The 17,211-nt window shown below is 54.0% G+C and overlaps 1 protein-coding gene across 1 annotated transcript; it reads right to left on the bottom strand.

Annotated features, from left to right (window-relative positions):
- Positions 1 to 10,046: 10,046 nt before the first annotated feature.
- PROCR (protein C receptor) lies at positions 10,047 to 16,155 on the bottom strand. Its single transcript, XM_073360337.1, has 4 exons — positions 15,933 to 16,155; positions 15,013 to 15,252; positions 12,829 to 13,110; positions 10,047 to 12,542 (listed from the first exon to the last, which is right to left on the bottom strand). The coding sequence occupies exons 1-4, from the start codon at positions 15,985 to 15,987 to the stop codon at positions 12,430 to 12,432; spliced, it is 690 nt and encodes a 229-aa protein (XP_073216438.1). The 5' UTR covers positions 15,988 to 16,155; the 3' UTR covers positions 10,047 to 12,429.
- Positions 16,156 to 17,211: the final 1,056 nt, after the last annotated feature.

Here is a 17,211-nt window from a genome sequence, read left to right as displayed (position 1 = left end):
GCTCACCACTTCCTGGGGCAGCTCCTGGCACCCGCCCGCCGGCAGGATTGCCGCATGCTGCAGGGCCACGGCTTGCAGGCGCCGGGAGCAGGCAGAGAGCCCTCCGCACCCCCCCACCCGACCCGACCCTAGGAGCCAGAGGGACCTGCCAGCCAGATGCTTCCTGGGACAGGAGCTGCCCCAGGTAAGCACCGCCAGGACTCCCCACCTCGCCCCCTGGCAGGTCCCTCTGGCTCTTAGGGTGGGGGGGCTCTCCATGATGCCAGCGCCTGCAAGCCCCACTCTGTGGCTCCGGCAGCTCCCATCGGTGCTTTTCCCAGCCAATGGGAGCCAGAGAGCTCATGGTTGAGGCGGGCGCAGCACGTGGAGAGTCTGGAGTCTCCCCTAGCTGCTCTGACCCTAGGAGCCAGAGACCTCCCAGGAGGGCTGGTGAGTGCAGCCAAGGAAGGGGGCAGGGTCTGATGATGAGTGTCTGGAAGGTGTGTGGAGGGAGTTAGGCAGTGGGGGAGGTTTGTGTGTTTTGGGGTGCCTGTTGGGGGGTGCTGGAAAGTGGGGGAGATGTGTGTGTCAGGGCACTGGGCAGTGGGGGTCTGTGTGGGGCATTGTTTAGTTGTGGTGGGGCTGTGGGGAAGGGCACTGGGAGGGAGGGAGGGGAAATCTGTGTGTATTGGGAAACTAGTGAGTGGGGGGGTTCTGTGTGGGGAGCTGGGCAGCTATGGTGGGGCTGTGGGCAGGGGGGCGCTGGGTGGGTGGGGGGGGGTGTGCACAGCACTGTGCATTTGTGATGTAAAGGTTGTAGGGGGGCCCTGGGCATAGTGGATCCAGGGGGTGCTGGGCAGGGGAGCTGTATGGTGCAGCATGGGCCCACCTGCAACAGGAAGGGGCATGCTGGTAGCACAAGGCCAGGCGGACCAATGTGCCTCTGGCTCTGGTCGGGGCTGTGCACCTGTGTCCGTCTCTTCCCGCCCCTCTCATCCCCCCCCCTCCCCGGCGCCGCTCGCCCAATGTGTCCTGATATTTCACTCTTGCAATCTGGTCGCCCTAATCTACCTTGGAGGTGGGGGGCTTGGGCTTCAGCACTGGGGTGGTTGGGTGGCAAGCTTCACCGGCGGGACTTTGGGAGCCAGGCTGTGGGACTTCAGGCTCCCTCTGGCCCCTTGGTCTGTCCACTGGTCCCAGGCTCCTGCCGCTATGTGACGGGAGCCAGCCCTGGGTGCCGACCCCTGGTGCTGGCTGTGCAGCAGCGGGCTCCCAACACCTGACTTCTGCTACACAGCCCCTGGCTCTGACCACACAGTAGCATGCGCTGACCACCAGCTCTGGCCGTGCAGGTTCTCCACCCCACCTCACATCGTCCTGGGCTCCCACTGCCTTCTCTTCCCCGCCCCTCTTCAGGGCTTAATTTGTCCTGGGGCTCGCTGAGAAAAGTGATATTAACAAGCATACAAGTATCACTTTTTCCAGCAGACTTACAAGCTGGCTGGGAAGCTGTAATAAGTGATATGTGTATGTTTGTTAGTATCACTTATCACAGCCTCCCAGCTAGCTACTAAGGGTATGTCTACGCTACAAAATTAGGTCGAATTTATAGAAGTCAGTTTTTTAGAAATCCTTTTTAAATAGTCGATTGTGTGTGTCCCCACACAAAATGCTCTAAGTGCATTAACTCGGCAGAGTGCTTCCACAGTACCGAGGCTAGCGTCGACTTCCAGAGTGTTGCACTGTGGGTAGCTATCCCACAGTTCCCTTAGTCTCCGCTGCCCATTGGAATTCTGGGTTGAGATCCCAATGCCTGATGGGACAAAAAACATTGTTGCCGGTGGTTCTGGATACATGTCATCAGGCCCTCCCCTCCCTCCCTCCCTCTGTGAAAGCAATGGCAGACAATCGTTTCGCGCCTTTTTTCCTGAGTTACCTGTGCAGACGCCATACCACGGCAAGCATGGAGCACGCTCAGCTCACTGTCACCGTATGTCTCCTGGGTGCTGGCAGACGCGGTACTGCATTGCTACACAGCAGTAGCAACCCATTGCCTTGTAGCAGCAGACAGTACAATAGAACTGGTAGCCATCATCGTCATGTCCGAGGTGCTCCTGGCTGTGTCAGCCAGGAGCGCCTGGGCAGACATGGGTGCAGGGACTACATTAGGAGTGAGTCGACTAGGTCACTCTCTTTAGTCCTGCAGGCAGTCCTATTGTACCATCTTTTGCCAGGCAAGCAGGAGATGAGGATGGCTAGCAGTCCTATTGTGCCGTCTTGTGCCAAGCAGCCAAGAGATGTGTATGGCTTGCAGTCCTTCTGCACTGTCTGCTGCCAGCCAAAGATCTAAAAGATAGATGGAGTGGATCAAAACAAGCAATAGACTAGATTTGTTTTGTACTCATTTGCTCCCCCCTCCCTCTCTCCCTCCGTGAAGTCCTGCCTGAAATACTCCTTGATGTAAAGCCACCCCCTTTGTTGATTTTAATTCCCTGTAAGCCAACCCTGTAAGCCATGTCGTCAGTTGCCCCTCCCTCCATCAGAGCAAGGGCAGACAATCGTTCCGCGCCTTTTTTCTGTGCGGATGCCATACCATGGCAAGCATGGAGCCCGCTCAGCTCACTTTGGCAATTAGGAGCACATTAAACACCACACGCATTATCCAGCAGTATATGCAGGACCAGAACCTGGCAAAGCGATACCGGGCGAGGAGGCGACGTCAGCGCGGTGACGTGAGTGATGAGGACATGGACACAGACTTCTCTCAAAGCATGGGCCTTGCCATTGTGGGCATCAGGGTGCTAATGGGACAGGTTCATGCCATGGAACACCGATTCTGGGCCCGGGAAACAAGCACAGACTGGTGGGACCGCATAGTGTTGCAGGTCTGGGACGATTCCCAGTGGCTGCAAAACTTTCACATGCGTAAGGGCACTTTCATGGAACTTTGTGACTTGCTTTCCCCTGCCCTGAAACGCATGAATACCAAGATGAGAGCAGCCCTCACAGTTGAGAAGCGAGTGGCGATAGCCCTGTGGAAGCTTGCAATGCCAGACAGCTACTGGTCAGTCAGGAATCAATTTGGAGTGGGCAAATCTGCTGTGGGGGCTGCTGTGATGCAAGTACCCAACGCAATCAAAGATCTGCTGATGTCAAAGGTAGTGACCCTGGGAAATGTGCAGGTCATAGTGGATGGCTTTGCTGCAATGGGATTCTTTAAAAAAATCTTTAAAAAAGGGAAGAAGGAGGATCCTGGGAACTACAGGCCAGTCAGCCTCACCTCAGTCCCTGGAAAAATCATGGAGCAGGTCCTCAAAGAATCAATCCTGAAGCACTTGCATGAGAGGAAAGTGATCAGGAACAGCCAGCATGGATTCACCAAGGGAAGGTCATGCCTGACTAATCTAATCGCCTTTTATGATGAGATTACTGGTTCTGTGGATGAAGGGAAAGCAGTGGATGTATTGTTTCTTGACTTTAGCAAAGCTTTTGACACGGTCTCCCACAGTATTCTTGTCAGCAAGTTAAGGAAGTATGGGCTAGATGAATGCACTATAAGGTGGGTAGAAAGCTGGCTAGATTGGCGGGCTCAACGGGTAGTGATCAATGGCTCCATGTCTAGTTGGCAGCCGGTATCAAGTGGAGTGCCCCAAGGGTCGGTCCTGGGGCCGGTTTTGTTCAATATCTTCATAAATGATCTGGAGGATGGTGTGGATTGCACTCTCAGCAAATTTGCGGATGATACTAAACTGGGAGGAGCGGTAGATACGCTGGAGGGGAGGGATAGGATACAGAAGGACCTAGACAAATTGGAGGATTGGGCCAAAAGAAATCTGATGAGGTTCAATAAGGATAAGTGCAGGGTCCTGCACTTAGGAGGGAAGAACCCAATGCACAGCTACAGACTAGGGACCGAATGGCTAGGCAGCAGTTCTGCGGAAAAGGACCTAGGGGTGACAGTGGACGAGAAGCTGGATATGAGTCAGCAGTGTGCCCTTGTTGCCAAGAAGGCCAATGGCATTTTGGGATGTATAAGTAGGGGCATAGCGAGCAGATCGAGGGACGTGATCGTTCCCCTCTATTCGACATTGGTGAGGCCTCATCTGGAGTACTGTGTCCAGTTTTGGGCCCCACACTACAAGAAGGATGTGGAAAAATTGGAGAGAGTCCAGCGAAGGGCAACAAAAATGATTAGGGGTCTGGAACACATGACTTATGAGGAGAGGCTGAGGGAGCTGGGATTGTTTAGCCTGCAGAAGAGAAGAATGAGGGGGGATTTGATAACTGCTTTCAACTACCTGAAAGGGGGTTCCAAAGAGGATGGCTCTAGACTGTTCTCAATGGTAGCAGATGACAGAACGAGGAGTAATGGTCTCAAGTTGCAGTGGGGGAGGTTTAGATTGGATATTAGGAAAAACTTTTTCACTAAGAGGGTGGTGAAACATTGGAATGCGTTACCTAGGGAGGTGGTAGAATCTCCTTCCTTAGAGGTTTTTAAGGTCAGGCTTGACAAAGCCCTGGCTGGGATGATTTAACTGGGAATTGGTCCTGCTTCAAGCAGGGGGTTGGACTAGATGACCTTCTGGGGTCCCTTCCAACCCTGATATTCTATGATTCTATGATTCCCTAACTGTGGTGGGGCCATAGACGGAACCCATATCCCTATCTTGGCACCGGAGCACCAAGCCGGCGAGTACATAAACCGCAAGGGGTACTTTCCAATGGTGCTGCAAGCACTGGTAGATCACAAGGGACGTTTCACCAACATCAACGTGGGATGGCCGGGAAAGGTACATGACGCTTGCATCTTCAGGAACTCTGGTCTGTTTCAAAAGCTGCAGGAAGGAACTTTATTCCCAGACCAGAAAATAACTGTTGGGGATGTTGAAATGCCAATAGTTATCCTTGGGGACCCAGCCTACCCCTTAATGCCATGGCTCATGAAGCCATACACAGGCACCCTGGACAGTAGTCAGGAGCTGTTCAACTACAGGCTGAGCAAGTGCAGATTGGTGGTAGAATGTGCATTTGGATGTTTAAAAGCGCGCTGGCGCAGTTTACTGGCTTGGTTAGACCTCAGCGAAACCACTATTCCCACTGTTGTTACTGCTTGCTGTGCGCTCCACAATATCTGTGAGAGTAAGGGGGAGACGTTTATGGCGGGGTGGGAGGTTGAGGCAAATAGCCTGGCTGCTGGTTTTGCACAGCCAGACACCAGGGCGGTTAGAAGAGCACAGGAGGGCGCAGTGCGCATCAGAGAAGCTTTGAAAACCACTTTCATGACTGGACAGGCTACAGTATGAAAGTTCTGTTTGTTTCTCCTTGATGAAACCCCCTGCCCTTTGGTTCACACTACTTCCCTGTAAACTAACCACCCTCCCCACCTCCCTTCAATCACCACTTGCAGAGGCAATAAAGTCATTGTTGCTTCACATTTGTGCATTCTTTATTCATTCATCACACAAATAGGGGGATAACTACCAGGGTAGCCCAGGTGGGGGTGGTGGAGGAGAGAAGCACCAGGAGGGGTGGTGGAGGAGGGAAGGACAAGGCCACACAGCATTTTAAAAGTTTACAATTTTAAAACTTATTGAATGCCAGCCTTCTGTTGCTTGGGCAATCCTCTGGGGTGGAGTGGCTGGGTGGCCAGAGGTCCCCCCCCACTGCGTTCTTGGGTGCCTGGGTGAGGAGGCTATGGAACTTGGGGAGGAGGGTGGTTGGTTACAGAGGGGCTGTAGCGGTGGTCTGTGCTCCAGCTGCCTTTCCTTGAGCTCAGAGAACATTTCATCACAAGTGTGGTTTTATTGCCTTCTAATCTTCACTAGCCTCTGGGAAGGAGAAGATCCTGTGATCCTTGAAACACATGCAGCTGGTGGAGGGGAAAAAAAAAAGAGACAGTGGTATTTAAAAAGACACATTTTCTAAAACAATGGCTACACTCTTTCATGGTAAACCTTGCTGTTAACATTACATACACAGCACATGTGCTTTCATTCCAATGTCGCATTTTGCCTCCCCTCACTACGTAGCTAGCCCCTCACCCCTCCCCATGGCTAACAGCGGGGAACATTTCTGTTCAGCCATAGGCAAACAGCCCAGCAGGAACAGGCACCTCTGAATGGTGGACGGAATAAGGCTGCCCTCCCCAGAAACCTTTTGCAAAGGCTTTGGGAGTACATCCAGGAGAGCCGCAAATGCCAGGGCAAATTAATCATTAAACATGCTTGCTTTTAAACCATGTATAATATTTTAAAAGGTACACTCACCAGAGGTCCCTTCTCTGCCTGGCATGTCCAGGAGGCAGCCTTGGGTGGGTTCGGAAGGTACTGGCTCCAGGTCCAGGGTGAGAAACAGTTCCTGGCTGTAGGGAAAACCAGTTTCTCCACTTGCTTGCTGTGAGCTATCTACAACTTCATCATCATCATCTTCCTCATCCCCCAAACCTGCTTCTGTGTTGCCTCCATCTCCATTGAAGGAGTCAAACAACACGGCTGGGGTAGTGGTGGCTGAACCCCCTAAAATGGCATGCAGCTCATCATAGAAGCGGCATGTTTGGGGTTCTGACCCAGAGCGGCCGTTTGCCTCTCTGGTTTTCTGGTAGGCTTGCCTCAGCTCCTTAAGTTTCACGTGGCACTGCTTCGGGTCCCTGTTATGGCCTCTGTCCTTCATGCCCTGGGAGATTTTGACAAATGTTTTGGCGTTTCAAAAACTGGAACGAGTTCTGATAGCACGGATTCCTCTCCCCATACAGCGATCAGGTCCCCTACCTCCCGTTCAGTCCATGCTGGAGCTCTTTTGCGATTCTGGGACTCCATCATGGTCACCTCTGCTGATGAGCTCTGGCCAGCGTAGCAAGCTGCAGGTGACCATGCAAACAGGAAATTGAAATTCAAAAGTTTGCGGGCCTTTCCCTGTCTACCTGGCCAGTGCATCTGAGTTGAGAGTGCTGTCCAGAGCAGTCACAATGGAGCACTCTGGGATAGCTCCCGGCCAATACCGTCTAATTGCATCCACAGTACCACAAATTCGACCCGGCAAGGCCAATTTAAGCGCTAATCCCCTTGTCAGGGGTGGAGTACGGAAATCGATTTTAAGAGCCCTTTAAGTCGAAAAAAAGGGCTTCATCGTGTGGGGTTAAATCGATTTAACGCTGCTAAATTCGACCTCAACTCCTAGTGTAGACCAGGGCTAAGTGTGCTGTGAAAAGTGATATTAATGAACATACACCTTTTCAGAGCATTATTTTTTATTATTGAGTCTGCAAAAAAAAAAAAACTACATAAATAATTACAATGCTGTGGATGTGTATAAGAGCATATTTATTTGGTTTTCCTAAAGTTAATTAAGTATTTTAGGAAAAAGGGTCAGTGTGGCCACCAGCAAGAGTTGCTGGCCACACTCTGTGGTCTAGTGCACAATATAATGACAAATGGTGGAGCTATGCAGAGACCTGTCAACCTCGCTAATTCTCCTGTGTAACCCCTCCACTGGAAGCGGCAAACCATATTAAAAAAAATACCACATCAGACAATGGGCTCGCAACATGATCTGAGTTAATCTTCCCACAAATTTAAGTCCCCCTCTTTCATCTATCCTGGTGCCCCTCCTTCCACTGGACTCAGGCAATGCAAACCTCATTTCGCCAGAGGTTATCCCTCTTCCTGGAGGATGGCGAGGGTTGCTCATTCAAGACACACAGGTTTTGCCCAGGGTCAGGGACAGTACATAAGACCCATTTCTGACAGAGATTTCAGCTCAGGATTTTTCACTGTCCTACAGGGAAGCCTGTTTCCATGTGCAATTTATCTCTGCCACCCGGGGGTGAAAGTAAGTCGGGTGACTTACTGGTACGCTGGGGCCAGCTCTGGCCCCCGGAAGGGGTGGGGCCTAAGGCAGAAGAGGCAGGGTTGAGGGGGTCAGAGCCAGCCCCAGCCCACCCTGAAATGTAAGCACCCCCCCAAGCCCCCACCTGGGTAGCAGCAGCAGCAGCCCAGGGCTCCAGGGGCTATTTAAAGGGCCTGGGGCTCCCCTCTTCTACCGCCCTGGCCCTTTAAATAGCCCCTGGAGTAGCAGGGGCTCCAGCTGCAGCTCCGGTCCTTTAAATAGCCGCTGGAGCCCCGCCGCTTCCCCAGGTAGAAGCAGGGGAGCCATGGGCTGTTTAAATAGCCCCCGAAGCCCTGGAGAAGCAGCGGGGCTCCAGCGGCTATTTAAAGGACCAGAGCAGTAGAGGCAGCTGGAGCCCCAGCCCTTTAACTAGCCCCTGGAGCCCCACACCCTACCCTAGGGCTCTGGGGGCTGTTTAAAGGGCCCAGGGCTCCCCTGCTTCTACTGCCCCAGCCCTTTAAATAGCCCCTGGAGCCCTGCAGCCACTACCCCAGGGCTCCAGCAGCGGGGCTCTGGAGGCAATTTAAAGAGCCTGGGGCTCCAGCCACTGCTGGGAGCCCCAGGCCCTTTGAATTGCCCCCTGGGGAAGCCGGGCTGCCCCAGTACGGTGCACCGGCTCTTGCCAGTGCTGGGGCGTACCGGCTTACTTTCACCTCTGCTGCCACCAGTGCTACCCACCCAGTGCAACATTGTGTTCCAGGGTACTCAATACTGTATTGCTGAAATGTTTTGCCTATGACATACTGCGATGCACCCATTATATTCCATGCTGCTAAGAGGAATATATTGGGGAAAAGGAGGGTTGTTGCAAAGGGGAAAGATAGTTCAGTAGGTGGATGATATCTTGGTAGTAAGTGAAACAGAAAAAGAGCATGAAGGGTTAGTGCACCAGTTACTGGGTTGCTGCCAAGCACACACCTTGAAATGTAACCCTTCTAAATCCCAGATCAAACAGAGAGAAGTGCAGTATCTGGAAATTAGACTCTGCACACAGGGGGGAAGATCAGTAGATAAGGACAGAGTGAAGTGTAACCTTCTGATGCTAGTGGATACTATATCCTTGCAGTCTTTTTTGGGGCTCACTAACTTTTGCTGAGAATTTATGGTGAGATATACAGAAAAGGCAGGACCCTTGTATGAGGTGCTTAAAAGGCTGCAATGGATCTGGACAGAAGAAGCAACTAGTGCATGGGAAAGCTTGAAAAGGGGGTTAATGGAAGCATCTGCTTTGGCTGCCCCCAACAAAGACTGGTTGCGTTCTATAGCAGAGCACTAACGGTTCCAGAAAGCAAACTGGGAATCTGTGAGCAAACTGCTCTTGCTGCTTACTGGACACTACGGAAAGCCCAGGGAATTATCAGAGCAAGTAAAGTAATTGTTAAAAGCCATCATGCTCTGGGAAAACTACTAAGTCAGGAAAATGTGTCCAAATTTATCCTAAGTCAGGAAAATTTATTCATTTGAGAGTGGATAAGGCTATATAATGGGTCTTTGCTCTCAGGACAGAAAATGTCCAGTTGCTCACCCTGAAAGAACCTGATCTGTATGGAGTCTGACCCTAACTGGTCAAAAACATGTTTGTGAGCCCCAGGAGGAATCTAAAGCACACCCTGTCTTTATGACAACTCCGGTTGAACAGGTAATTGGGAAAACAATCTGGCTTGTGGATGGTAGCTTATATTATAAAGAAGGAAAGTGAATTACAGGATTCAGTGACAGGAGATAGGCAAATCCTTTCAATACAAGCTAAAGACAGGAGGAACACAGTCTGCAGATGTGTCAGCAGTTGTAGAAGTTTTGGAGAGAATGAAAAACAAACTGAAATAATTATTGGAACTGATTTGGGTTATGTTTATAAAGATACCACCATTTATCTTCCATGGTGGAAAACTATGACTTTTACAGGAACTGATGCATCTGAAATTAATCACAAGATCCTTTGGCACCGAATGGAAGAATTGGCAGCCAATTTGAATAAGTTCAGACTGGTTAAAATAAGATCACACAAAGCAAAAGGTCCATTACAATGGGGAAATGAACAGGCAGATAAGCTTGTAAATGAAGTGGCAATCACTGGTACAATATTGGAAGCTGTGCTCGTGACAGGAACCACCTGGGCACAAGCAAAACCAGAACAAAAAAATGATGAAAACAACCAGGAAGGGTTGCTATTATTACAGGACCTTCAGGCAAAAATTGTGTTGGTTCAGCAATGGATTGTAGAATGCCATTCAAAGTGGCAGGGCATTCCATTGAAAAAAGAACGAAGCTTAATTATGGCAAAACCAGACAATGAATGGGTTTTAGCAGTCTTAGCAAATGCAACACCTCCCTTTGGGGTGGATACATGGTTCTGTTGTGGGGGGACACCCGAAATTAAAAGAGGCATTGGAAAAACTTAAAAAGATGGGCTGGTAGCCTGGAATGAAAGAGGATTTGGATGTGCATATTGATAGTTGTTTAACTTGTGCAAAACAAGACCCTGCTAGAAGGAAAAGGTGTGGAGAATTAATGCATCAGGCTTTAAAGGGTCCCTTGCAGCGCTTGCAGATGGATTTTGTGGGACCCTTGCCCACCACACCTAGGAAGAATAGATTTATGTTTGTAATTGTGACAGCTTCAGCAAATGGGTGGAAAGAGAGTAGTCTGGCAGCTGCAAAAGTGTTAATAGAAATCTTTCCTAAATGGTGTTTATCACACACTATTGACTCTGATAATGGACCAGCTTTCATCGGTCAGGTGTACCAAAGTGGGTACATGGGCCAGTGTTCCCCTACCGTTACACATCCCCTTCCACCCTCAAGCAGGTGGAAAGAATGAACAAGTCCCATGAAACTGAATTATCCAAATGGCAATGAATTGAGAACAAACTGGGACATGGTGCTCCTATTGTATTTTAAATCTTGGCCAGCATATTTACATTTCCCAAAGGAGTCACTCCTCTCTCCTTTAGAATCACAGTTAAAGTAACTGCAGTGTAACAAACATACAACCCCTGTGTTGCCAAGTTTTATGGTTTTATCGGTAGCCTCACAAGACCTGGTGTTTTTCCTAACCACCCTCTTCACTCCTGGAATCCGGAGATTGTGGGAGAACCCAGTTTTCATTTGAAAAACGGAAGTTTCAAGATCACATGGTTGCAGGGACCCACTTGAAAACGTGACCCCGCATGCACCCCTTAGAGAAACGAGACAAGTCAAACGAACCCAGCATTTATTAGAGTTTTAAATCCTGTGCCTTTTTTGCAGCCTGACTCATGCTTTTTAGGGTTGCCAGTTTTGGTTGGAGGTATTCTTGGATGTTTCTTCACATGACATAATCTTTAATTAGATTAATTTTTCACTCCTGGAGAGTCCAGGCCAATCCTGAAGGGTTGGCAACACTGTTTTTTGACCCCTGGGGGTGTGGGATGCTGCATGTCTTCATCCAGCAGGTTCACTGAGCTGCATGGCCTCAACCTCGTTCCTCCAAACGATTGAATCCTCTCTTTGTACTGCAGAGCCCCTCTCTGGTTGGCAAGGAGGCAGGTGGCTCCTGAGCTGATTCAGGGCCACCCCAAGGCAGTGCCAAGAAATTGTTGGCTGTTCACACAGTCCACTCTGGATGTACAACACCGGATTTAGGCTAATAGAGCACAGACTGAACCATCCCTGACCCGGCTGAGCGTAAACGGTGCCAGGCACCCAGATGGCCACGCCCGGTGCCACTGGTTACAACCACCAGTGCCCTCGCTCAGTCAAAGGAGAAGCACTGGGAGCGTCTGTGAGGCCTTGCCTATGAGTCAGGCATGGCTCTCCACCGCTACCAAAGGGGAGGAGCTGGCTGGTGGTCCAGCTGCCCCCTCCTCGCCCAGCGCTAGTGCCTGAGCTTGCCCCTCCTGGCTGGGTGATGCCAGGTTTGTCCCCGGGGGTGTGTTGGCTTCCTCTCTGGCGTGGTCAGACGTGCTTCTTCGCAGCTCAGTGTCAGCTAGCCTGGGTGCTGACACGCCCCCACGCCACGCCACCCTCCCAGTTTCTGGCCCAGAATGGGCAGCCCCGTCCCTCACAGAAATCTGTGTCAATGTAACCGCCCTCACCCCGGACCATGCAAAGGTCCTGGCCGCGTCTCCAACCACATCACCCACCCCAGCAGAGCCGAGGCCCTTGCTGGGAGTACTCCAAACCAGGGCTGGGCAAAGCCCCCCAAGGACGGACAAAGGGCCCAATCCTGCCGTGGCTCCAGGAGGGCTACTTGGTGTCTGAGTCACTGCTTGAGACCCTGGGCTCCGCATAGGGACAGGCGAGGAATGGGAGAGGGCAGCCGGATGGCTACTGGCAGGGGGCCGGGGGTGGCTACAAGAACAGGGTGCGGTGGGAGCAGTGGACAGGTACTGCCCCATATCTGGTCAGGTGCCAGCCAGGTGCATAGCTGGGGAGCAAGTACTTTAGGGGAGGTGATCCACACACAGAGCTGATCAGCGGTGGGGACTGAGCAGCGTTCCCTTCCCCTCGCTGGGGGCAACAGCTGCCGAGTCCCCGCCACGCTGCACCGCAAGGGCTGGGTGGGGGGTGGCCTCCTCTGGTGCCGCTATCTTCGCCCTCCCGTGCAGAGAAAGACTCCTACGGCCAAGGCTGCCAGGGCAAAGGCTCCCAAGGTGATGCCCAGCACCAGAGGAGCGTGCGAACGCCTCTGCTGTCCTTCTGCAAGACACAAGAGGAATGGGCTCAGAGCTGGGCTTCGCTCTCAAGGGCTGCGCACAGTGGGGGCCGGGCCTGGTGCGAGGGACTGATCCAGGTTCCATTCCCATGTTTCCTCTACTTCCCCTGGGCTGGGGGCCCGAAGGGAGCCACTGCCAGTGTGATAGGGGGTTCATATTCCTGCTGTTGGGCAGAGGGCATGGGCTGGCGCAGGGATTGCTGGGCTGCAATACCCTCCCTATGCAGAACCCCTGGGAAACCATGCCCAGCAGTCCCACCCTTCACATACCGGTCCTGGCATCATCCATTTTGCTGTGCTGCCTCATGAACTCCACACACGTCGTCTCCAGGAAGGACTGCAGCTCGGAGGTGGTCTGTGGGTACCGGCTCACCTGGGCATGGGCGAATGTGGCCAGCTTGTCCCCCTCCTTGTGCCCCAATAGTGCCCAGCTGGCATTGGCCGCCCGGAAGCTCAGGAAGTCGTCTCCATTGAGTGCCACCTCGTAGAAGCTGTGGGAGGTGCCATCAGGGGAGAGCTGGCAGCCCAGCTTGCAGCGCAAGTGCAGGGGGTCTGTGAGGGGGCAGAGCCAGAGGGGTCAGGCTGGCATGGCCCAGATGCAGGGGTCAGGAGGGCACATAGAAGGAAGGGACATGGGGGAGCACCCCAACGCCTCCTTGTTTTGCCAGAGCAACCCTCAGGCAGATTGGGGGCATTCAGCAGCACCCTCCCCACTGCTATCTGCTCCCTGGGCTCAGCCCCATCTCCCTGTCCCCTCACTTCTTTCCCCCGATCCCACCCCCACTCCTTTTGCGCTCCCCAGATCTATCCCCCACTTGCTTTCCTTTACCCCTTTTCTCTCCCTTGGCCTGATCCCTCTACCCTCCTCCTTCCCTTGCCATCCCCCACACCTTCTTTCTCTGCTTCCCCATCTCCAGCATGCTGCCCACCCCACTGGGTGCCACACGCTGCCAGGTAACTGATGTGTCTCTGTTCCCCTTTCGTGGCATGCTCAGAGTCCCGGGAAAGCTGGGTGGCAGCTGCCTTTTTGTTCACCGGGTGGGCGCAGCCTGGAGCCAGGAGACACTCACACAGTGCTTGCTCACAGAGCCGTGACTCTGGCCCACCTGGCTGTTTCCTTTTGGCCAAGATCTAAGTCACTGCTGTTGATAGGCTATGGCAGCTCTTGGGGCCAAGCAGGGAATGGGGCCAAACTGAAAAATGTGACAAAAAATCCGGTTGAATCTGAACCAAAACCAATTTGCTCCTGGAATCAAACAACGCAGGGGAAAAGGTTGTTTCAAAGGGATCGAGTTGGCTCAAAACCCATTTTCCCCCTAAATGTTTTGTTTTGAGCCGGCCAGTTCAAGTGTTTCTCACCCTTGTTTTGGGGTTGTTTTTTTTTGAACGGGCCACATTTAAACTCAAAACGGTGTTGGGAGTAGAAAAGTGGTGATGTAACGTTTCAGTCTGAACGAAACACAAAATTTCAAGCCGAAATTATTTGAGGTTTTGGCAGGGCCGGCTCTAGGCACCAGCAAAACAAGCAGGTGCTTGGGGCTGCACATTTCTAGGGGCGGCATTCCGGCGCCGGCCATGCCGCCCCTAGAAATGTGCCCCCGCCGCCCCAGCTCGCCTCCGCCTGCTCCCCTGAGCGCCCCGCCACCACCGCTCCTCCCCCGTCCCATCCTCCCTCCCAGGCTTGCCCCGCACCAAACCACTGTTTGGCGCGGCAAGCGTGGGAGGGAGGGAGGAGAAGCCGTGCGGCAGCGGTGATGGAGCGGAGGCGAGCTGGGGCAGGAAGCGGTTCCTCTATCCCCCTCCCCATTTACTTCCCGCGCTCCCCTCCTCTCCGCCTGCTCCCCTGAACGCGCTGCCTCTCCCTCGCCTGAGAGGGAGGCGGGAGAAGCGGAGCGGCGGCGTATTCGGGGACCAGGTGGAGCGGAGGGGAGCTGTTGCAGGAGCGGGGAGCCACAGGAAGCAATGGAGGGGGAATGCAGCACGCTCGGGGGAGGAGGCAGGCCGGGATTTGGGGAAGGGGTGGAGCCGGGGGCAGGGGGCACGAAAAAACGTGGGGGCGGCCAAAATGTTTTTTTGCTTGGGGCGGCAAAAATCCTGGAGCCGGCCCTGGGTTTTGGACACAAAAATGCATTTTTCAACCAAAACCAATTACTTGAAAAACGTTCACCTGGGAATCTTGGGAAAGAATAACACCCATGCCCCCACTGTGTCTCCCTGCCCACACGATACACACAGTGCGGGGGGCGGGGGGGAGACACAACAGCGCAGCACCCTGCCTGGCTGACCCATCTATGGGTGACAAACTCCACACATGCCCCCCCATGCCATCTGGCTGATGCGAACTCTGTTTCGTCCACTTTGCTGCCCCCCACCCCCCTCGGCCATACCATATCACCAGCTCCAGGTGTCACAGGGGCCCATGGCCCCCAGCACCACTCCCGCTCTGGTACTTACACTGCACCTCCCTCTCCTTGGTGATCACCTGCACGAAGGCATGGAAGGAGTGTAAGTAAGTCTGCAGGCTGTTCTCCCTCTCCTGCCACTGCGGCGGGGGCTCCAGCGGGAGCAGCTGGCTGGCATTGAAGCCCTGCAGGCTGTGGGTCAGTACCCCGTTCAGAGTGGCGTTCCCCCAAAATTCAATGGCGCTGCTGTTTGGGAGGTGGGTGAGCTGAATCATGGTGAAGGTGTGCAGGGCTGGGAGGAACAGACACCCAGAGAATCAGAGAGCCAGAAGGCGCTGGGCCACGCACATCCCCCCCAACAGCTGACTTTGGGCTTCCTGCCATACAAAGCCCTCCCTCCCAGGGGGCCTTCCTCCATCACTGCAACAAGGCCCCAGCCTCCCCTGCTGGCGCACTGGCCAGCTGCTCGGGCTCACCCACACTCAGCCATGCATGGGAAAAGAAGCCCACACGGAATTCCTGCAGGAGGGCTCAGCAGCTGCTGGGATTTCCCTGCCTTGCTTCACTCATTGTGGGGCCTCCCTGCCCACCTCCCCTCTCAGGGATCCTGTTCCCTCCCCGGCCCAGCACTGCCAGTCTCTCAGTCATGCTAGCACCGCTGGTATCTCATTGCGGGAGCCGTTTCAGACTGGCTGGCACCAGCCTTTCCTGTGGTGCTTTGAGTGCAGGAAAAGCATTTAAGCTGGGACATGCCCTGCCACTTCCTCTTGTCACAGGGGCTGGAGGGGGATGGGGGCTGTTACAGTGTCTGCAGGGGAAGCCTGGCCTGAGACCCCCCCATCCCATCCCTCGGCCACATCGTTGGGAATCTGACTCTCTCTCAGCTAGGCTGATCAGAGCGAGGGGTTGTCTCCATGGCCAAGCCATCAGAGCCGCATGGGGCCCTGACTAGGGGTGCTGGTCCCCTCTTACCTGCCCCATCTCCCTGGTGGCAGAGAGCACTGACAAGGAGCAGAAGTAGCAGCATTCCCGCGGGCTGGCTGGGGGGCCCAGTCACTGCTCAGTTCTAGCCTGGTGCCCTTGGTGGAGGAGGTGGGAGGTCCCGGAGCCCGGCAGAGCAATGGCAGGGACCCCGTGCCCCATGCCTCTGTGCCGAGCTGTGCAGAGGATATAAATGCAGGGGCAGTGCTGTGGAGCAATCAGGGCCGTGGGAGGGAGCTGGGGCTGGCAGGGATGAAGAGGGCGGGAATGTTAGTCCAGCTCTGTTATTGCAGCTCTGTTCCATTTCCGCAGCTGCTGACACCCCTTCTCTGCCAGCCCAGGGCCTGGCTCCCCTCTGCTGTCCCCACAATGCAGCTGGGCTGGACCCTGGAGCTCACACACCCAGGGCTGATGGCAGGAGGGGAGGAAGTATTCTGGGGCCCTGAGCTCTGGAGACCCCCCTGAATATATGTAATGCGTGAAATGGGGCCCCAGCAAACATGATGTACCAGGACCCGCACCCAGCACTTCCCCCCCAGGGGGGAGTGTTTGTTAACCCCAGCTGCCAGGCCAAGCTCTGATGGGCTGAACAGTGGGGTGGGAGTCAGGACTCCTGGATTCCACTCCCAGGCTCACATGAGGAGTGTTGGAGTGATGGACAGAGGCAGGACTCCTGGGTTCTGCTCCAAGCTGTGGTGGGGAGTGTGGACTAATGGGTTAGAGCAGGGGGATTGGCAGGCAGGACTCCTGTGTTCTATGCCTACCACTGCTACGGACTCCTTGTGTGATTTTGGGCAAGTCACTCACCTCTGTGCCTCAGTTTTCTCCTTTGTAGAATGGCTATGGACCCTCCAAGGGGACGTGAGGCACAGGGGTGGACGCGCAGGCTGGCTATGAACTGCACAGTGATCCCTGGATGGCCTACTCCAGAGAGGACAGAGAAGCCTGCTCCGTGCTTGAATCCTGACCATGCTCTGGCTCTGTGCGGCGCACCACGGAGCTGGCTGGCTCGGGAGTCACCCCCTGGAGCAGCCCAGCCCCTCCCTGCCTGTGTCAGGAAATGGCTGGCCCTCAGCACAGCTGCTCAGTTCCCTGCAGGCCCCCCTCTCCTCTCTGGCCTGGGCTGGGCGTTACACTGCTCGCCCCTCTGGCACGGAAGGGACAACACAGCCCCTCCTGTGGGGGCAGAGCAAACAGATGTGGTCCTGTTCCCAAGGGGCAGGGCTGGGGCTACTGACTCCCGCCCTGGGCACGTACAGTTAGCCACACA

The sequence above is a fragment of the Lepidochelys kempii genome, chromosome 9 (genome assembly GCF_965140265.1).
Source record: "Lepidochelys kempii isolate rLepKem1 chromosome 9, rLepKem1.hap2, whole genome shotgun sequence".
In the NCBI taxonomy this organism is placed as follows: Eukaryota; Metazoa; Chordata; order Testudines; family Cheloniidae; genus Lepidochelys; species Lepidochelys kempii.
The sequence above is the reverse complement of the archived record's forward strand: the minus strand, read 5'-3'. Positions and strand labels throughout refer to the sequence as shown.

Excerpts from the sequence above, each read along its gene's own strand:
- PROCR (XM_073360337.1), bottom strand. The coding sequence starts at position 15,987 with ATGCTGCTACTTCTGCTCCTTGTCAGTGCTCTCTGCCACCAGGGAGAT. Across the intron at positions 15,253-15,932 it reads CCACCAGGGAGATGGGGCAG|CCCTGCACACCTTCACCATG; the intron begins GTAAGAGGGGAC and ends TGTTCCTCCCAG. Across the intron at positions 12,543-12,828 it reads AATGGATGATGCCAGGACCG|AAGGACAGCAGAGGCGTTCG; the intron begins GTATGTGAAGGG and ends TGTGTCTTGCAG.